This window comes from Doryrhamphus excisus, linkage group LG11 (genome assembly GCF_037039965.1).
Source record: "Doryrhamphus excisus strain RoL-2023G ecotype Guam linkage group LG11, RoL_Dexc_Guam_v1.1, whole genome shotgun sequence".
NCBI lineage: Eukaryota > Metazoa > Chordata > Actinopteri > Syngnathiformes > Syngnathidae > Doryrhamphus > Doryrhamphus excisus.
The window spans coordinates 1282170-1299209 of record NC_136367.1 but is presented as its reverse complement, the minus strand read 5'-3'; the positions used below and the strand labels follow the sequence as shown (position 1 = coordinate 1299209).

The following is a 17040-nucleotide window of genomic DNA, read 5'->3' as shown; positions in this document are numbered from 1 at the left end:
TAATAATAACAATAATAATAACAACAATAATATTATTAGTTAAAATAATAATAACAACAACAATAATAATAACAATAATAATGATTACATTTTATACAGCACTTTTCAAGACACCCAAAGCACCAATATGAGTTTAAAACCAAAAGCAAGTTTTCCCATAAGGCGTTGCACCTAAGGAATGCATTCATTGGGGCACTGCAATGACGTCAGCCTCCCTGTTTATCCTTGCAATGCATTATGGTTCCATATTATGTTCCATATGTTTGTATATATTTCTGAGGTATACCTTTTGAGTGTTAAGTTGCTGTGTGATGAGTTTAGCGGGGGGGGGGTGTTTGTTTTTTATAGCCCATGATTGGCTCCTGTCAAATAGTCCTCACAGACTTGTACACACCACTGTATGACGTGGACACGCGTGTGTGTGTGTGTGTTAGGTGTACCTGCCGTGTGTGCTGCAGACAAAGAAGCGCTACGTGGGCTACATGTATGAGAGTCTGGAGCAGAAGGAGCCCGCGTTTGACGCCAAAGGGATTGAGACGGTGCGGCGTGATGGTTGCCCTGCTGTTGCCAAGGTAACAGCCAAAGCAATCATCTCTTTTTGTCTGCTTTCCACCGAGATTCATGTCATGTTCTCATCTGCATCACACGTTCTCGCCTTCTCTAATGGCACCTTAAATGTCGTAATCATCTCACATGTGGTATCGTCACTTCCTGCTCGTCTTCCTCAGATTCTGGAACGTTCCATCAAGCTGCTCTTTGAGACGCGGGACATCAGCCAGGTCAAGCAGTTTGTTCAGCGCCAATGTGTGAAAGTGCTGGACGGCCGCGCCAGCATGCAGGACCTGACCTTTGCTAAGGAATACAGGGGCAGCGACGCCTACCGCCCCGGAGCCTGCGTACCCGCCCTGGAGCTCACCAGGTGTGTGTGTGTGAGATCGTTGTTGCTAGTCGGGTATGGATGGCGTGTTCACACATCAGACCCATTTGGGATGAACCAAAGTGTGGACACACAGGCTAAAATGTATGCTGTGTATTGTGTTTTTTTTAATGATTTAACATTTATTTTGAGCTATTTTTAGCCATACTATAATATTTTTATTAATTTATTTTTATATCTTTGAAATGATAAAAAATCATTATTCAATGTATTATTATTAATCAATGTATTATTAAACTTTAATATTTATTAATTTGGAAATGTCATTTATTTATTGAATTCAATTTTAAATGTTTTGTATTTTATATATATATATATTTTTTTTATTGGAAGTATTTAATTAATTAGAAAATTAATTAGTTCTTTACCATTTTTGGTACAGTGCATTTATGTTGTATGTATTTCTTATTTGTACTTTTAATAATTTAATAAATTTAATAATTTCATTGAATTATTTTGACAAATATTATAGTTATTTGTGAAATGAAACTTTCACATTTATTTAATTTATTTAATTTAATTCATTTATTTATTTTTTATTTATACATTTAAAAAATATTTACATATAATAAAACAAATATTTATTTTGAAAAAATCATGATTAAATTTATTGCGAATATTATATTTCTTCATACTTTAATAATGCCTGTTGAACAAAGACAGCATTTTTTTTTTTTATTACAAGAAGTGCAGAAGCTTGTTTTGGCCGCCATTTTTATTTTCATTTTTACTTCCTGTGTAAGCGAGGCCAGTTGTCCCAATACTTTAGTGTGTAGAATGTACAGCAGGCAACATAAATAAAGAATACAGCAGTTAGTTGCATGATATCAGCCTCAAAGTACACGTGCAAGTCCAGTCTGTTGCTTAGCAACAGAGATTGTAATTTTATAATCCATCTGCTTGGTCGCCAGGCGTATGATGGCGTACGACCGCCGTCTGGAGCCGCGCGTGGGGGAGCGCGTGCCCTACGTGATCATCTACGGGATGCCCGGCATGCCGCTTATCCAGCTGGTCCGTCGGCCATTGGACGTGCTGCAGGACGCCAGCCTGCGCCTCAACGCCACCTACTACATCAGCAAACAGATCCTTCCGCCGCTGGCTCGAATGTTCCAGTTGATCGGCGTCGACGTGTTCCGCTGGTACCAAGAACTCCCCAGGGTGAGACGACGGATAGACGGATTATTATTTCCTGTTTTGTTGTTGGTACTTCCTGGGTGTGTCAGGTTGAATTGCAGGAGGAAAACCTAATGGCAGACTTTTGTCAAAGTGAGGCGCTGCATTGTGTTGATGGCTGCTTCGGTGCAATAGCGCCCTCTGGTGGGAAAAACAAACATGTACCACAGCCAGTCAACTATCATTAGAATTCCATTGAATATGGACTTATGGGTTAAAAAAAATGTATAGAAAACTTTTTATACACTATAAAAAGTACACTGGCCAAATAAAAAAAAAGGATTAGAAAACTTTTTTATATACTTGTATTACTTTATTAAATACTTTTCCGCTAATACATAAGGACAGTGTACAGTCATGTTCTTAATAACAAAGCTTGTCTCGTCCTTTGTCCCCAGATCCAGAAGACGTCCTGCTCGTCGGCCTTTGGGGGCGAGGAAGCGGGCAGGAAGGGCACCATCTCCCAGTATTTCACCACGCTTCACTGCCCCGTGTGCGATGAGCTCACCCAGCTGGGCGTGTGCTCGCGGTGCCGTGCCGAGCCCCAGCGCGTCGCCGTTGCGCTCCACCAGGACATGCGGCAGTGGGAGCGGGAGCAGGATCAGCTGCTGAAGGTCAGTCAGACGTCCGCCACCCTATTGTTTTGTCCAATAGAAATGCAGCGTTACCGTGCGTGTGTGTCCTCCAGGTGTGTAAGAGCTGCAGCGGCTGCCCGGAGCGGCAGGTCCCGTGCGTGTCCCTCGACTGCCCCGTCCTCTACAAGCTGAGCAGGGTCTCCCGGCAGCTCTCCAAGGCGCCCTACCTCCGTCAGTTACTGGAGCAGTTCTGATTGGCCGAAGACGTCAACGGCTCCTTTTGGTGCTATCGGTCCCGCCCCTTTCATCCTGTCCAGTGTTCCGGTTTGCTCCCTGTGCTTGTGAATGTTCAAACGCTGCTTCTTCTTCTTGGAACGTTTTGAACAAATGGTCTTCATCATGGAGTCTCTGCTTTTTTAGCTACTGCAGTCTGGTGTAAATGATCCATAATTCTCACTCTTATCAGTATTTAATCAATCAAATGCCGGCCATGAATGCTGTTTTAATCTTGATGACTTCATACCCGTCTTGTCTGCTCATACCTTTTTTTTTTTTTTTTTTTAACAGGGACTGTTGCAATACTGTATTTTTGTCAATTCCATTATGGAGTGCATATAAGTCTTGTGTGTGTTTTCAAGTTCACTGTGCTGTCAATCAAACCCTCTCCAGACTCTCTGGTGTGCTTTGTACAAATGTAAAAAAATATGACTATTGAAGGAGGCGGAGGTCTTCTTTTATTGGATATTGCTGTGGGGGGTGAACTTGCAGATTGATATAATAAAAATGTATTCAAATGTCGTTTGAACTTGGCAAAAAGGTTGAACCACGGTGATAAGACACAAAATATACACAGCAAACAAGAGCAAAAAAAATAAAAATATCTGCTCAAGTGCACTTAAGCAATGGAGCCACAATGGAGCCGTCTGTGCTCACTCAAACCGCAATGCACGGACAGACTCTGCTTGCTCACACGCAGTGAAACACTGCCCCCTAGCGTGTTGGTAGAGAGTTGCAAGTCACGAGCCTTCCCTTGTAGCTTAAGTCATGTAGTATCAAGTACTTTTCTGGGGAACTTAACTAGTAAACATAACCAAACACCTCTTAAAAGCCATTTGCCCAAAACTGTCAGTACTGGGATGTCAAATGTCAATCAAAATGGGGAGCGTGATCAAATGGGACACTGAGCAGCCTCAAACAAAAAGCGGAGCGCAAAGGTGACGACTTTGGGGGTGTTATATCATGTCTTTAAGGATCTAAAGTACCCAAAAATGGCATAAAATACCAGAGTTTGAATTTGGTGATTTTTGACAAAAAACGTAAGGGGTTAGTATGTCGTTTTTTTCAGTTTTTTTCAACTTGCTTCTAATTTACTTTTCTGGTCAAAAACACGGTGGAAACCTCACACACACTCAACAGGGGCCCCAGAAGTACCCAAAAATGGCATAAAATGCCAGAGTTTGAATTTGGTGATTTTTGACAAAAAACGTAAGGGGTTAGTATGTCGTTTTTTTCATTTTTTCAACTTGCTTCTAATTTACTTTTCTGGTCAAAAACACAGTGGAAACCTCACACACACTCAACAGGGGCCCCAGAAGTACCCAAAAATGGCATAAAATGCCAGAGTTAGAATTTGGTGATTTTTGACAAAAAACGTAAGGGGTTAGTATGTCGTTTTTTTCAGTTTTTTTCAACTTGCTTCTAATTTACTTTTCTGGTCAAAAAAACAGAAGGAACCTCACACACACTCAACAGGGGCCCCAGAAGTACCCAAAAATGGCATAAAATGCCAGAGTTTGAATTTGGTGATTTTTGACAAAAAACGTAAGGGGTTAGTATGTCGTTTTTTTCAGTTTTTCAACTTGCTTCTAATTTACTTTTCTGGTCAAAAAAACAGAAGGAACCTCACACACACTCAACAGGGGCCCCAGAAGTACCCAAAAAGGGCATAAAATGCCAGAGTTTGAATTTGGTTATTTTTGACAAAAAACGTAAGGGGTTAGTATGTTGTTTTTTTCATTTTTTCAACTTGCTTCTAATTTACTTTTCTGGTCAAAAACACAGTGGAAACCTCACACACACTCACCAGGGGCCCCAGAAGTACCCAAAAATGGCATAAAATGCCAATGTTTGAGGGCGGTGATTTTTGACAAAAAACGTAAGGCGTTAGTATGTCGTTTTTTTCATTTTTTCAACTTGCTTCTAATTTACTTTTCTGGTCAAAAAAACAGGGGGGACCTCACACACACTCAACAGGGGCCCCAGAAGTACCCAAAAAGGGCATAAAATGCCAGAGTTTGAATTTGGTGATTTTTGACAAAAAACGTAAGGGGTTAGTATGTCGTTTTTTTCATTTTTTCAACTTGCTTCTAATTTACTTTTCTGGTCAAAAACACAGTGGAAACCTCACACACACTCAACAGGGGCCCCAGAAATACCCAAAAATGGCATAAAATGCCAGAGTTAGAATTTGGTGATTTTTGACAAAAAACGTAAGGGGTTAGTATGTCGTTTTTTTCAGTTTTTTTCAACTTGCTTCTAATTTACTTTTCTGGTCAAAAAAACAGAAGGAACCTCACACACACTCAACAGGGGCCCCAGAAGTACCCAAAAAGGGCATAAAATGCCAGAGTTTGAATTTGGTTATTTTTGACAAAAAACATAAGGGGTTAGTATGTCGTTTTTTTCAGTTTTTTTTCAACTTGCTTCTAATTTACTTTCTGGTCAAAAAAACAGGGGGGAACCTCACACACACTCAACAGGGGCCCCAGAAGTACCCAAAAAGGGCATAAAATGCCAATGTTTGAGGGCGGTGATTTTTGACAAAAAAACGTAAGGGGTTAGTATGTCGTTTTTTTCATTTTTTCAACTTCCTTCTAATTTACTTTTCTGGTCAAAAAAACAGGGGGGGCCTCACACACACTCAACAGGGGCCCCAGAAGTACCCAAAAATGGCATAAAATGCCAGAGTTTGAATTTGGTTATTTTTGACAAAAAACATAAGGGGTTAGTATGTTGTTTTTTTCATTTTTTCAACTTGCTTCTAATTTACTTTTCTGGTCAAAAAAACAGGGGGGACCTCACACACACTCAACAGGGGCCCCAGAAGTACCAAAAAATGGCATAAAATGCCAGAGTTTGAATTTGGTGATTTTTGACAAAAAACGTAAGGGGTTAGTATGTCGTTTTTTTCATTTTTTCAACTTGCTTCTAATTTACTTTTCTGGTCAAAAACACAGTGGAAACCACACACACACTCACCAGGGGCCCCAGAAGTACCCAAAAATGGCATAAAATGCCAATGTTTGAGGGCGGTGATTTTTGACAAAAAACGTAAGGGGTTAGTATGTCGTTTTTTTCATTTTTTTTCAACTTGCTTCTAATTTACTTTTCTGGTCAAAAAAACAGGGGGGGCCTCACACACACTCAACAGGGGCCCCAGAAGTACCCAAAAATGGCATAAAATGCCAGAGTTTGAATTTGGTTATTTTTGACAAAAAACATAAGGGGTTAGTATGTCGTTTTTTTCATTTTTTCAACTTGCTTCTAATTTACTTTTCTGGTCAAAAACACAGTGGAAACCTCACACACACTCACCAGGGGCCCCAGAAGTACCCAAAAATGGCATAAAATGCCAATGTTTGAGGGCGGTGATTTTTGACAAAAAACGTAAGGGGTTAGTATGTCGTTTTTTTCATTTTTTCAACTTGCTTCTAATTTACTTTTCTGGTCAAAAAAACAGGGGGGACCTCACACACACTCAACAGGGGCCCCAGAAGTACCAAAAAATGGCATAAAATGCCAGAGTTTGAATTTGGTGATTTTTGACAAAAAACGTAAGGGGTTAGTATGTCGTTTTTTTCATTTTTTCAACTTGCTTCTAATTTACTTTTCTGGTCAAAAACACAGTGGAAACCACACACACACTCACCAGGGGCCCCAGAAGTACCCAAAAATGGCATAAAATGCCAATGTTTGAGGGCGGTGATTTTTGACAAAAAACGTAAGGGGTTAGTATGTCGTTTTTTTCATTTTTTTTCAACTTGCTTCTAATTTACTTTTCTGGTCAAAAAAACAGGGGGGGCCTCACACACACTCAACAGGGGCCCCAGAAGTACCCAAAAATGGCATAAAATGCCAGAGTTTGAATTTGGTTATTTTTGACAAAAAACATAAGGGGTTAGTATGTCGTTTTTTTCATTTTTTCAACTTGCTTCTAATTTACTTTTCTGGTCAAAAACACAGTGGAAACCTCACACACACTCACCAGGGGCCCCAGAAGTACCCAAAAATGGCATAAAATGCCAATGTTTGAGGGCGGTGATTTTTGACAAAAAACGTAAGGGGTTAGTATGTCGTTTTTTTCATTTTTTCAACTTGCTTCTAATTTACTTTTCTGGTCAAAAACACAGTGGAAACCACACACACACTCACCAGGGGCCCCAGAAGTACCCAAAAATGGCATAAAATGCCAGAGTTTGAATTTGGTTATTTTTGACAAAAAACATAAGGGGTTAGTATGTCGTTTTTTTCATTTTTTCAACTTGCTTCTAATTTACTTTTCTGGTCAAAAAAACAGGGGGGACCCCACACACACTCAACAGGGGCCCCAGAAGTACCCAAAAAGGGCATAAAATGCCAGAGTTTGAATTTGGTTATTTTTGACAAAAAACATAAGGGGTTAGTATGTCGTTTTTTTCATTTTTTCAACTTGCTTCTAATTTACTTTTCTGGTCAAAAACACAGTGGAAACCTCACACACACTCACCAGGGGCCCCAGAAGTACCCAAAAATGGCATAAAATGCCAATGTTTGAGGGCGGTGATTTTTGACAAAAAACGTAAGGGGTTAGTATGTAGTTTTTTTCCAGTTTTTCAACTTGCTTCTAATTTACTTTTCTGGTCAAAAAAACAGAAGGAACCTCACACACACTCAACAGGGGCCCCAGAAGTACCCAAAAAGGGCATAAAATGCCAATGTTTGAGGGCGGTGATTTTTGACAAAAAACGTAAGGGGTTAGTATGTCGTTTTTTTCATTTTTTTTCAACTTGCTTCTAATTTACTTTTCTGGTCAAAAAAACAGGGGGGACCTCACACACACTCAACAGGGGCCCCAGAAGTACCCAAAAATAGCATAAAATGCCAATGTTTGAGGGCGGTGATTTTTGACAAAAAACGTAAGGGGTTAGCATGTCGTTTTTTTCATTTTTTCAACTTGCTTCTAATTTACTTTTCTGGTCAAAAAAAACAGAAGGAACCTCACACACTCAACAGGGGCCCCAGAAGTACCCAAAAATGGCATAAAATGCCAGAGTTTGAATTTGGTGATTTTTGACAAAAAACGTAAGGGGTTAGTATGTCGTTTTTTTCATTTTTTTTCAACTTGCTTCTAAAGCTGTTTTCTGGTCAAAAAAAGACAGGGTTCCGTCTTACCATAGAAAATATCAAAGTGGCCCTCGCATCCTTTCAGTTTTCACTATCTCGCTGGATAAAGTTTGGCCACCATTGGTTTAAGTAAAGAGCTGGGCCAGCCTAAGACTAGGTTTTGGCCGGGTCGGGTTCAGGTTTTTGTGCAGGCCAGCCTTTCAGTCACAAAGCCAGAGCTTGTGGACAAATCACGGGTGTTCAGGTTGCAGCGTTTAGTCTCTCTTTACTCTGTCAGGAAGAAGCAGCGGCTTGCGTCTGGGCGAGTCTCCTGCCAGGGGGGGGGCATCTGCTGATGAGTTGGCAGGGTCCTCGTCCACATCCAGGGGGGACGCCTCCTTACGGGGTGAACTCAGGCTTGCAGTGTCATCCATCTCGATGACTTCAAAGTCTACATCGTTCCAGTGCTGGGCTTCGTTCTCTTCCTCCTCGTCGACTGCGTCCGAGTGGAGCAGCGCCTGGCGGTATTCGCCGTCGTCGGCGCCAGGCTGGACCCGCCTGTAGCGCTTGGGGGTGTGGCCCGTGGATGAAGAGACCAGCTTGTACATGACCGGGAAAAGGATGGAGGTGAAGGTGGCGGTGATGAGGCACAAGTACATGAGCACGGGATGACCGTGGACTTTCCCCAGCAAGAAGCCGACGAGGGCGGGCATCACCATCTCGCCGAGGGCGGCGCCTACCACAAAGGTCGCTGCCGAGCGGCCCGTCACCGTGGTGTACTGCTCCATCCAGGAAATTCCGCTGGGGAAGGTGGAGGACATGGACGCCCCGTACAGGCCGGTGCAAACCCACAGAGCCAGCTTGACCTTGCTGAAGAGGCAGAGGAAGAGCGAGGACAGGGTGGTGCCCACCAAGCTGAGCAGTATCATGGTGCCCGGGTACAAGCAGGACGCAAAGAAGATGGAGAGCAACCGACAGATGGCGAATGTTGCCCAGAATAACGAATTCAGCCCGGCAGCGTGGGACTGGTCCATGTGAGCGTAGTCCTTAGCGAAGGTGAAGATGAAGGAGCCGTAGGTCACCTCGGCGCCGACGTAGGCAAAGAAAAAGAAGAAGAGCAGGACGACAAGAGCCGTGTGATGTCGGGTGACTCGCTGCTTTGCTGACGACGCGTGGGCTTTGCCACCGGAGACGTCGCTGCGGACGGAGAGAAAGAAGAAGGGAAAGGCGGTGAGGAGGACAAACAAGCCGATGACGATGTAGGCCCACATGGACTTCATGTTTCTGTCCCTGCTGTGGAGCAGCCGGACGACGGTGTGGTCGTCGTGTGCGACGGGCCCCGTGGTGACGGCGTGGGTGGTATTGATTAGCACGCTCCCGGCGCTCTGGTTGCCGTTATGGCCAAACAGCAGTTTGGCGATGATGGGCGCCACGAAGGCCCCGGCTGCGAAGCAGAAGTGCAGAGCCTGCATGTGAGGTCCGGCCTGCTCGCCCCACGTGTTCAGGATCAGGACATTCCCACCTGGGAGACAGGAGAAGACACAGCCGTAGGACGGGGGCTCCAGATATTCCCGTCACGTGAAGCAGTGACACTCCAGCACTTGTGAGTCAGTGTGGTCATGAAGCACTTTTGAGTTCATCGAAACTGAGTCTTTGTCAAGTGACTGTGACCAAAACTTGAGTCTTCATCAAGTACTTGTGAGTCAGTGGTCATCAAGCACCCATGAGTTAATAAAAACTGAGTCTTTGTCAAGTGACTGTGACCAAAACTTGAGTCTTCATCGAGCACTTGTGAATCAGTGAATCTCAAGAGGTCATCAAGCACCCGTGAGTTAATAGAAACTGAGTCGTCAAGTGACTGTGACTAAAACTCGAGTCTTCATCGAGCACTTGCGAGTCAGTGAATCCCAAGTGGTCATCAAGCACTTGTGAGTTAATAGAAACTGAGTCGTTGTCACTTGACTGTGACTAAAACTCAAGTCTTCATCAAGCACTTGTGAGTCAGTGGTCATCAAGCACCCATGAGTTAATAAAAACTGAGTCTTTGTCAAGTGACTGTGACTAAAACTTGAGTCTTCATCGAGCACTTGTGAATCAGTGAATCTCAAGAGGTCATCAAGCACCCGTGAGTTAATAGAAACTGAGGCGTCAAGTGATTGTGACTAAAACTCGAGTCTTCATCGAGCACTTGCGAGTCAGTGAATCCCAAGTGGTCATCAAGCACTTGTGAGTTAATAGAAACTGAGTCGTTGTCACTTGACTGACTAAAACTCAAGTCTTCATCAAGCACTTGTGAGTCAGTGGTCATCAAGCACCCATGAGTTAATAAAAACTGAGTCTTTGTCAAGTGACTGTGACTACAACTTGAGTCTTCATCGAGCACTTGTGAGTCAGTGAATCTCAAGAGGTCATCAATCACCCGTGAGTTAATAGAAACTGAGTCGTCAAGTGATTGTGACTAAAACTCGAGTCTTCCTCGAGCACTTGCGAGTCAGTGAATCCCAAGTGGTCATCAAGCACTTGTGAGTTAATAGAAACTGAGTCGTTGTCACTTGACTGACTAAAACTCAAGTCTTCATCAAGCACTTGTGAGTCAGTGGTCATCAAGCACCCATGAGTTAATAAAAACTGAGTCTTTGTCAAGTGACTGTGACGAAAACTTGAGTCTTCATCAAGCACTTGTGAGTCAGTGAATCTCAAGTGGTCATCGAGCACTTTTGAGTTAATAGAAACTGAGTCTTTGTCACTTGACTGTGACTAAAACCTGAGTCTTCATCCAGCACTTGCGAGTCAGTGAATCTCAAGTGGTCATCAAGCACCTGTGAGTTAATAGAAACTGAGTCGTTGTCACTTGACTGTGACTAAAACTCAAGTCTTCATCAAGTACTTGTGAGTCAGTGGTCATCAAGCACCCGTGAGTTAATAGAAACTGAGTCTTTGTCAAGTGACTTTGATCAAAACTTGAGCCTTCATTGAGCCTTTTTCATAGTATTTTTTTATAATCTTATGTTTGTAAAGTACACTGACATACCTGCAGTGACAGCCATGATGTTCTGTACATGTAAAATAGCCTGTCTTCTCCACCTTCATGCCCTTGAAAACGTTCATGTGCTTAAACTGCATGAGGCTGATGACATGTGATTGATGGACTGATTAGACAGCAACCAGCCGAACAGGTCACAGTTTCAAACAAGAAAAAGACAATCTGTCTGTTGCCTACTGTCTATTGTGGCAATGAATTGTGACCTATGTCAGCTTTCAATGACGTATACATTGTGTATATATATATATATATATATATTGTATATATATTGACATTGTATATACGCCACCCGACCAAAATGGTCAGTTTTAATTTACTGTGAGGTCACAGTGAGACGGTGTTCGGAAAAAACCGGTCATCCCAAAACTTCTTTCCTGGCTAATAGGAAACCTTTTTGTCTTACCTGTGTCCAGAATCCCCATGGAGATTCCCATGCTGGACATAAACCCGGTGAGGAGCAGTGCGTGCTTGCAGAAGGGGATGGCACACATTCCACATGCAGTGACCACCATGGAAATTCCTGGGGAGGAAAAAGAACATTTATATGATGAACACTGGTACACAGCGACGTAAAAAGGGTTAAACAACTTTGACAGTGGATGCTGATGTGGCTGAGGGCTTACCAAGCAGGAGGTTGGGGTTCATGCAGTCAAAAAGGATGCCTCCTAAGAGAGAACCGCCGATGTAGCCTGTAGATCGGCCGATAAAGATGTAGGAGATATTGCTGATGTTCTTCTTCACGTTCAAAGCCAGGTCCTCAAATGTGGGTCCGATAACCGAAACACCCATTCCCTAGAACGACAATCATTCCCTAATGACATACTTCCTTGCACCTCATCTTCTACTTATGTGAGGTTTCCAGAAAAACAATACATCTCAGCTTGGTGGTATCGCTAGAAGCTTTTGCTATTTTCTTGGGTAGACACATATAATGACTTACCACTATCATACTTAGTGTTAGCAGGCTAACGCTAAGTAGTTAGCATGTTAGCACCACAAAAAAAAATGGTCAGAGCACTTGTTGGGGACATTTAGCCTTCCCGGTACATTGTGCTATCATGTTAATGTTAACATGTTAGCATGCTAACATGTTTTTGCTATTTTCTCGCTATTTTATTTTATTAAACACTTACCACTTTCATAGTAGGTGTTGACGTGCGCACCACAAAAAAATGGTCAGAGCACTTCTTCGGCGAAATTAACTTTCCCGGTATATTGTGCTATCATGCTAATTGTTAGCATGCAAATGTTAACATGTTAGCATGCATAGACACGCGTGCGTAGACACATATATAAAGACTTACCATTATCATACTAGGTGTTAGCATGCTAACGCTAGGTTTTAGCATAGCCAGCGCGATAACAAAAGCAGATACGCTATCAAGCTAGCTAGCCGTTAGTATGCTACATAACTAGACTAATATTTGTATTGTTTTGAGAGGTATATCCCGGTCAATAGGTTCCAGGCGCAATATATGAGTTTCCGCAAAGTAGGATTCCTTACTTGTAAATGAAATGCTTTCATAATAAGAGCATATAAAACCCATTTATGACCTCATAAATGACTTAAGATTATCATGAAAGCTCTAGAAATGACATGACATGACAACCCTATAGCCACATTTACACTCCTATTATCGAATATTATTTTAACTTGGCGTGGGTTACGCCACAACATATTCTCTGTGGGTCCAGGAGTTGCAAATGTGCTGGTTTAATTGAGGTGTTCAATTAAACACCATTTTTTTTAAAACATTCCTATTGTTTTGTTGCGATTTTCACTTGGCTGTTAGCGTCTAAGCTAATTCCATTTCAGTCGACGAGCCCGTTTGGACTGGAGTGTTTAGTTTGAGTATTTGTTTTGTTTATCTTGCGGATCAAGAACAAGTTTGGCCAGTGTACTAATGCCATGCACCGTTGCAACGACGAGGCACTGGTGCCTATTGTAAATGTAAACATATTTATACTTTCTTTTAAAGAGTAAAATCAAATCCATACCATTTCAAGATGTGACGTTTCGTAGTTCCGCCGCACGTGAACAGGTGTCATGCTAACAGTTAGGCTAAGCTAAGTCGGGCTAAAACCTGACATATGTAGACAAATAACACATAAATGTGTTAATATAACAATCGTTAAATAAATGTTGTCAATATAACAAGTGTTTAATGTTAAATGTTGTCTTACCAGGCCGAGGAATGAGGCACAGAGAGCGAGGCTGACCATCCAGCGGCCGCACGCCGCGTAACCGCCCCCTCTCCCCCCGCCGACCACCTTCACCCGGTCGTCGCATCCCGGCTTCGTCGTCCTCTTGACCGCCTTCAACGCACTCTTCAGACCTGCCTTCCCGGTGTCCTTCCTCTGGTCAAACAGGGTGTCTTCCTCCTGCTCGTCGTCGTCCATCATTGTAGCGAAGCGAACGTGTTTCTTTTTCACCATCGCCGGCGAAGACATAGCTGACGTCAAGGCTTCTGTGTCACGTGACCAGGAAGCCCATCGGCTCATATCGCTCGAAGGCCATCATTTAAATGTTTAAAAACACACAAATATAAACACCCGCCCCTTTACGTCTAACAGTCCCAGCCCTGAAAAGACGCTGGTTCGATCACGGAGAGGTTCTTCATCTGGTTACACTGGCAGGCGGAACAAGAGTGACGACCATTACGTCACACTGGCGTCGGCAATTTGTGATTGGGGGTGGGGGGATCCAGGAAGGAATTGTCAGTGTCGATATCAACTGCAGTATCGCAGTGATACCAGCGCGATGAGATCGATGTTTTTTCTGTTTTTTTTTTTCTCCTAAATATCTTTTTTCCAGCGAGGACAGCATCTCAGCTTTGTGATATAGATGAAAAAACATATGAACTACGGTCTATGCTCATTTTTGCTGTTCTTTATTTAAACAATTTTAAATACTTAAACTTCCTTTTTAAATAATCTTTAAAAAAAACTCAGCGGATAATGACTTTATTGCCATATTTTTTCTTATCAAAATTTCTAAAAATTACATATTTTACATGACTTAAAAAAATATTTAAACTTTATGCTACTAAAATAATATTTTTCCTCATAAGTTTATTCTCGTAACTACTTTTAGCTTTTTATTTTTTTAAATCTAATTTTCATTTCATTTTTCATCATTTTCATCTCATAGTTGTGACTTTACTTTCGTAATATTTTCACTTAATTGTTGTAACATTATAACTTTTTCCACAACTTAATTGTCCACAAATTAAATCACAAAAATAGCGTATTTTTGCCATGAATATTTCAACTCTATGCTACTAGAATTTCTCAGATTTCTAGTGCATTTTTGTAAAATTATTTTGTTCAGTAATATTCTGATTTCATTGTTCTGCGACCTTCTTTTCCAAAAATTACAACTTAATTTGTTTTGTTTCATGATACATTATCAAGTTTATGCTATGTCATTTTCATCAAAATAGTTGATTACAACTTTTTTCTCTTAATATTTTGGCTTTATTTTTGTAAAATTATTGATATTTATTTTTTATTTTACCTTTTTAATTTTTTTTTTTTTTACAGGTGACGCAACGAAAGGGTAACCAAGCAAGGAGAAAAATCACAGAAAAACATTGCGTTTAATGATATTGGACCGTGGGACATAGTGTCATTATTATCCTGCTGCAAATAATAAAATGACCACAGGTCTCTCGGACTGGATAAAAATGGACGGAAGTAGCTGCGCAGAACATGCGTCTACACTCACAAGTCCAAACTGCACACAAACACTGATAACAGATGAAAGGCACATAATACAAAACAAAAAAGCAATAAACTCACCGCAAATGCTTCCCAACTCGGGTCTTGAAATACTTTTAAAACAAAAATAAGGCACTTTTCTAAGGCACGTCCACTGGTAAACTTTCTCTACGAGTGGCAAGGATGACAAATAAAATAAGGACGAATACATACATACAGCGATTTAGCAAGGATTGGTCGCTAGCAGTATAAACCTGAGTACATTGAACAAAAGTATGATTGAAAATGCATGTGATTCTTTCAGATGAATTAAGACAGGACAGTTATTGTTTGCCTCTGATTATAAAGATCCGTTTTTTTTATATGTTTTATATGTTTACTGTGCTTTATGTTTAAAAAGCTTCATTGAATGGATGCATTTTTTCCAACAGGGGTGCCCAAATGTTTGCCATGTAAACAGAAATAGAAAAAAAAAGTACTGGACTTGATTTGAATACCGCTATCATACTAGATGTTGGCATGCCAATGCTAGAATGTTAGCACTACAAAAAAAACGGTCAGAGCACTTGTTGGGGGTAATTAGCTTTCCTGGTACATTGTGATATCATGTTAATTGTTAGCATGCTAATGTTAATATGTTAGCATGCTAGAGTACTAACATTTTTTTTTGCTATTTTCATGCTTAGAAGCATATATGAAGACTATCATGCTAAGTAGGTTAGCATTCTAACGCTAGATTTTAGCATTGCTAGCATGATAAAATCAGCAAACTAGCATTTTGTGCAATTTTAATGACTATGAACTAAAGCGGATACTTAGCGCCATCAAGCTAGCTAGGTGTTAGTACGCTAACATTTGCATGTTAGCATGCAAAAATAACTATACAAACATTTGGATTATTTTGAAAGGTAGGCAATTAGACGTAAAATTACCCTTTCTCACAAAAACATTTGTTACCGGAGGTGGGGGGGGGTTAAAATGTCATCTAAATTCCTTTCCATCGAAGCGACATTTTAGCTAATTTTTCATAATATATTCAATCATTGGATGTCTTAAGATATTTCTTGTTCATTTCTTTGAAAGATAAAGTGCAATTTGAAATTTTGAAAAATATAAATAGTATTTTTAAGCAAAAATCTGTTGAATAAACAGATGGGATTTAGATGTAAAACAATATATATTAAAATATATTTTTAAAATGTTTGGACACCCCTGGTTGAATATTGTTTGACTTTGGCTCAAAAAATGAATATTGAAAAAATTACATATAAATATACAGTATATATATATATAAATTTACAGTATATATATACACATACAGTATATATATATTACAGTATATATAAATATACAGTATATATATACACGCACATACAGACACACACACACACACACATTTAGGCCTGTAATATTTAGAATGAGGAAATGTATGAATTAATTGAAGAAAAAAAAATGTCAAAATGACTCCGCCTCTATTTTGTATGTAATTAATAATCTTTAAGAACCTACACAGGATCTTTTCATTCATAAAAAGTATCAATTTGGCCCCTGCATGTTTTTTCTGGAAAAGGTTTGGACACCCCTGATTGAATCCATTCCCGAAAACTCCTATCTGAATGTCCCTGTTCTAGAGTCAGTCATAAAGTCATCAAACGGATTGTCAAGCCTCATCAAGGAAATGTTCCACAAGGATGGAAATGTGTGTGCAGCTCTACCTTTTCCACACCTGAGGTTTATAAAGCATGAAAAAAAATAACAATCATTACAATAACACAACATATGGATGTCATCTCTACTGCGTGTGGTTGCTAGGATTTTCAGTCATTTCAGCACATTTGGTCTCTTAAGTCAAGAAGCAAATGCCCGTCAATTACTGCCTGGCATTTGGACGATATAAAAATAAATACAACACGAAAAAAAGAAATTTGGTAAACTGCGCTTCGAGGCAATGATTGACATAACCTGACCGTCAGTCAATAATAATTAGTCACACGTCCATCTTGTTTGCTTTCTTGACTTCCTGTACGACGTCTTGATAAAATCCACACGCGCTGCGTTGTCATTACACGCCTCACACACACAAATGAAAGGTGTGAAATGTGTAACGAAATAGCACGTGCGACAGCAGCAACGTGTGCATCTGTGGACAGTCCTTGTCGTATTACTACAGTACTACAACTACTACTACTACCACATCTACTGTGTGCTCTATAGGGCAGATATCGACTTTG

General features: G+C 40.8%; 2 protein-coding genes across 5 annotated transcripts in view; one reads left to right on the top strand and one right to left on the bottom strand.

Annotated features, from left to right (window-relative positions):
* rev3l (REV3 like, DNA directed polymerase zeta catalytic subunit) overlaps positions 1-3558 on the top strand; it is a 37826-nt gene extending 34268 nt beyond the window's left edge. Inside the window, exons 28-32 of the mRNA XM_058069956.2 lie at positions 435-572; positions 729-919; positions 1849-2095; positions 2509-2724; positions 2799-3558. Coding sequence (XP_057925939.2) covers positions 435-572; positions 729-919; positions 1849-2095; positions 2509-2724; positions 2799-2939 — 933 coding nt within the window. The 3' untranslated portion in view covers positions 2940-3558. The remainder of the gene's footprint in view (positions 1-434; positions 573-728; positions 920-1848; positions 2096-2508; positions 2725-2798) is intronic.
* Positions 3397-13853, bottom strand: slc60a2b (solute carrier family 60 member 2b). 4 transcript variants are annotated; one of them, XR_013629363.1, is made up of 5 exons: positions 13274-13853; positions 11713-11881; positions 11493-11609; positions 5427-9568; positions 3397-5256 (listed from the first exon to the last, which is right to left on the bottom strand). XR_013629363.1 is itself a non-coding variant. In XM_058071204.2 (4 exons), the coding sequence occupies exons 1-4, from the start codon at positions 13589-13591 to the stop codon at positions 8322-8324; spliced, it is 1851 nt and encodes a 616-aa protein (XP_057927187.2). In that variant the 5' UTR covers positions 13592-13853; the 3' UTR covers positions 3397-8321. The 4 variants fall into 4 exon arrangements, 1 of the variants encoding a protein (XP_057927187.2); XR_013629364.1 differs by having other exon boundaries at positions 3397-5087; XR_013629365.1 differs by having other exon boundaries at positions 3397-5426; positions 5929-9568.
* Between the last annotated feature and the right edge of the window lie 3187 nt (positions 13854-17040).